The following is a 4,450-nucleotide window of genomic DNA, read 5'->3' as shown; positions in this document are numbered from 1 at the left end:
TAGAAGCATTCCTTTTAGATTATATACTATTATTATACTGTTCTGTATTTTCTATTTTTTTTTACAACAACAGGTATTACATTTTCAAGTAAATGTTCACAGACAATACATGAATACATTCTCATGTTAAACCACTGAACTACACATAGTCCTCCTCTTAAACCTCCCCTTCCTCTCCTTCTCCAGAGGAAACCAGAGTTGGAAGTTTAGTATGAATTTCTCCATTCCTACACTGTCCTGTATAGAAATCACAACCCATGGGTAGCTATTGAGCACTTGAAACCTCCTAGTTGAGATGTGCTATTAGCATAAAATACGTACCAGATTTAAAAATTAGTATAGGAAAAGATCTCATGTACTTTTTATATTTATTTGCATGTTAAAAAGATAAACTTTGGAGACAGTAAAAAGATCAGTGGTTGCCAGGGATTAAGCAGCTTCGTGGAAGGGATGCATAGGTGGAGGAAAGAGGATCTCTAAGGCAGTGAACCTATTCTGCATGGCACTATAATAGTGGATACATGTCATAAATTTTTCCAAACCCATAGATTGTATAAAACTAAGAATGAATCCTAATGTAAACTATGGATTTTGGGTGATAAGGACGTATAAGTGTTGGTTCATCAATTGCAACAAATACACTACTAAGGAGGAGTATTATGAGAGGGGAGGCTTTGCCCTATCTTTTGCTTAATCTTGCTGTGAACTTAAAACTGCTCCAAAAAAAAAAAAAGGCTTGAAAACATTTTAGACATATTGGAATAAAATATATTACTAAATTAATTTCACTGGTTTCTTTTCTTTTTTAAATGTAGCTACTAGAAAATGTGGCTTACATTATACTTCTATTAAACAGCACTGTTTAGAGTCTAGATCTTTTTAGTACATTTACACATGCATGTCTGTATACAGAAATATATAGTTTTTTTGTATCTTCTGACATAAATATGCACTACTCTGATGCTTGGGCACATTTTTAAAAATTTGATCTATATATGCAATGGATGTTAAATTAATTCCTTTCTTTCTCTCTTTCTTGTCCTTTTCCTCCTCCTCCATGCCTCCCTTTTATACATGACAACCCACAAAGCCTTAGAGTGAAGGAAACAATAATTATTTTCCCTATACAAATGCTGAAGTAAGTATATCTAATATTTGAATTAAATCAACATAGATATAGATTAACAAAAAGATATCCCTTTGTTGTATTTAAAAAGTGCTAGTCAATGGAGGAAGACTTTGGCCTCAACATGTCCTAGGCAAAAATGATCACTTTTAAAACAACTAGATCCAATTTTTCTGTTTTTTTTTCATTGTCATCTCTTTCTCAGACATTTCTTTCTCTTTTTTTTTTTTCAATAGACATAGTCCCATTACTTTATGTTCAGTGACTATCACTGCTAACTAGTTTTTCAGCTGGATCAAAATGCTCCATCAAAGCACCATCTCAGTTCAGCGACTGAATTCTGATAGTAGCTATCAGTAAAAGCTGTAGGGCACAACCTACATGAGCACCAGTTTGCTAAGTTCTGACTAGCTAAAGCAATATTTCAAAAATATTTTTTAATTGTCAAAGGACACATTCATTTGCCAAATAGAGACAGCGAGTCAGCAAGTGGGAGAGAAGGAGAAAGCACGCCCCAGTGGCACTTGGCCATGCCACAATCTTCCTGTTTCTCCATCCTGTTGAGATTTTGAGCAAACATGCACACACACCCATACCCAGCATGTTTTTCAAACTGCTGGGGTCAGGACTCAGACTACAGTTGGTCATGTGAGATATGGCTCCCTTAACCACTGCACAATGGGGCTGACCCTTAAAGTATTTTACAATGCACCTAAATAATTTTATTATAGGTAAATATCTGACAATGTTCAGCTCAGTGGATTCTTCAAAGGAAAGGACCCATGCAAGATCCCTTTACTTTCTGTTTTAAAAATGGCTGAATACACATAAGCAATTTACACGGATTAATGTTAAAGAACTGGGAGTGTGGACACATGCAGCACATTCTTGTACTGGGCTAGAAGGGTATTATCACATCCATGCAAGGCCTCAGCACATGCAAAACATTAGTAGCTCTTACGTGGCCTCAGTGTGGGACCTCCTTGAGGACAGAGAAGAGAAAAAGAACATTAGGCATGAGCAGAGGTGCTGTGAGGACTCTATTTTCATTCCTATGAGTACTCCTTGGTGTTTAGTCCCACATGCATCCCTGTGGTTACAAGATGCCTGGATAAAGTACTACAGTGAAAGGCCTGCTTGTTCCTATGTCCCCTCACTGTTGCTCCCAAACAAGCCTCCCAGTGAGTAAAATGAGGCACGGAATGAGGATCTTAAAAAGTTTCTTCTAGCTATCATTCTCCCACTCTGCCAAACTCAGTTTTCCTTGAACAGATTTCATGGGCATTATTTTAAGTGCTTCATATTGACAGGACATTTGAAAAAGTTTTCTTTTCTTTTCCCTTTATTCTTCACCATTATTTCCCATCATTTAAGAAACAGCAGAGAGAAAAGAGAACAGAAATTAAAACTAAAAGAATACAGAGATGCTCAGCCTTTTTTGAGTGTTATATGTATATCTCTGCCATTAAGACAACATTTTGAAACTTAAAAGAAAATAATTCCCTGTGAATTAGGACTGACTTTATCCGAGTAGATACCATCTGCTGCAGCAGCCCAACCCTGTCCCCACCACGTCTTGGCAGCTAGAGATGAGTAGCCTCCACCCCCACCACTTGCTTCTCCATACCCTTGTCCAAGAAGCTGCCAGGAAGCTCTCAGGCAGTATTAGCAGGCAGGAAGTGGGGTGGGGGTGAGAGGGTCTCCACCCATTAGCAGCTGCTTAAGTAGTCAGCAGGGGATATTTTCTACAGAAATATCCAGGTAAGCAAATCCTTCAAACCAATACAGTCCACATGCTACCCAGTTGTGGAACTAAGTGAAAATACTAAGAAAGGATCGAGAGTGCTAATCCCCTGATTTTTCTCCAATCTTGTGCTTGGCATCCAAAAGAATAAAACAGAACAGTTGGACTTGGCGGTTTAAAGAGAATTATTAGGCAACTGGAAGGAAGTGAAGGCAGCGTACACCAAGGGAAGCTGTCTCTGTGGAACATCATGTACCAGTGATGAAACGTCAAGGCCCATCATGGTCCAAGTGGTGATGTCTGCACAGGCTTAGTAACTTGCCCACTCAGGTTTAACCAAAAGACAAGTTTGACAGATAATCAGAATCATTTGGGAGGTGAACAGGTGGGAGTGGGAAAAGGAGTGAGGTAATTTTAAAAAATGACTTTTTTTCTTTTTAAGCACAATAATATTATCGCCTCAGAGGCTTTGCTATAGTCTATTCTTGTGCAATATGAAAGATAAGGTTTGCCAAAAGTCAGGAAAATATTTCTGAACAAGTCACTATAGATTACAGTAGAACTCTAAAATAAAAATGTAGAAACATAGTTGTTCATCAGATCTTAGTGCATTTTTATTAATGTTTTCCTTGTTGATGAGGCACTTCCTTAACAATAATTTATCGAGGATTTTAAACTTGGTTGGTAAGAGCTGGGTTGATGATTTTATATGCCCATGAAGGGACTTTAGAAAGGTTATGAGCAATAGAATTAAAGTATGTTTTGGTACAAAATTAAAAATAAAACCTATGTTTAGTTTTTTCCTATAATACCCACTTTCCATGAACTCTTTGAAGAACCCCCACTTTGTACTTAAAGATAATTTTTCACGTTCTCTCAATAATAAGAAAACATTAAATGGTTACCTCTGTAAATGTGTTCCGATTGGCTTGCAAGCCAACTTTCACTACCTCAAAAGGGTTAACCACGATGGCTTCTGTTAGTCCAGATCCCAATCCAGCAATGGCAAATGTCTGGAAAAATTAAATCCATCAATACTTTAAAACAAGTTATCACGTGTACTGGGTAAAGCATCCTATTCATTACACCATGCCGCTGAATGTTATGATGAGAATGGAGAAACCTCCATACATGCACCATATACTATTACTAAACAGCTTTAGTTCTTGATTAGATGCTGACAATTCATGAAGAAGAAATTACAGAAGCCACAAACCACATCCGAACAACTTCAAAATAAAATGTCAAAGCCCCATCAACGATGACTTTCCCCTTTAACAAAAAGCAAGGTTGTTTTCCTGATTTAAGGTGGATACCAAAACATCTGCACATATAGCAATTAGAGTTTGAACTGTAAAAGGAGAGCTTCATTTTTGAACATCTACTTAAATACATCTATTGAGCATATAAAGAAATTCAAGGAGCTGAACCACAAATACAAAGTTTATGAAAAGCCAAATTTCAGGTAACAAACAGCATAGCTGGAAACATTTAAACATATAGTCATGTTCTTACAGTCACTATTTGAGACTATTAACAAACTAAAATGATTTTTTATTCATCTTTTCCATATATATATA

General features: G+C 36.8%; 1 protein-coding gene across 1 annotated transcript in view; it reads right to left on the bottom strand.

Moving 5' to 3' along the window:
• The window catches only part of SLC25A21 (solute carrier family 25 member 21), a 545,709-nt gene that overhangs the window by 46,295 nt on the left and 494,964 nt on the right, over positions 1-4,450 (bottom strand). The window contains exon 6 of the mRNA XM_027773393.1: positions 3,776-3,883. Coding sequence (XP_027629194.1) covers positions 3,776-3,883 — 108 coding nt within the window. The remainder of the gene's footprint in view (positions 1-3,775; positions 3,884-4,450) is intronic.

Source organism: Tupaia chinensis, unplaced genomic scaffold (assembly GCF_000334495.1).
Source record: "Tupaia chinensis unplaced genomic scaffold, TupChi_1.0 Scaffold000350_1, whole genome shotgun sequence".
Taxonomy (NCBI): Eukaryota; Metazoa; Chordata; class Mammalia; order Scandentia; family Tupaiidae; genus Tupaia; species Tupaia belangeri.
Note: the sequence above shows the minus strand (reverse complement) of the source record. Positions and strands in the feature narration are given on the sequence as shown.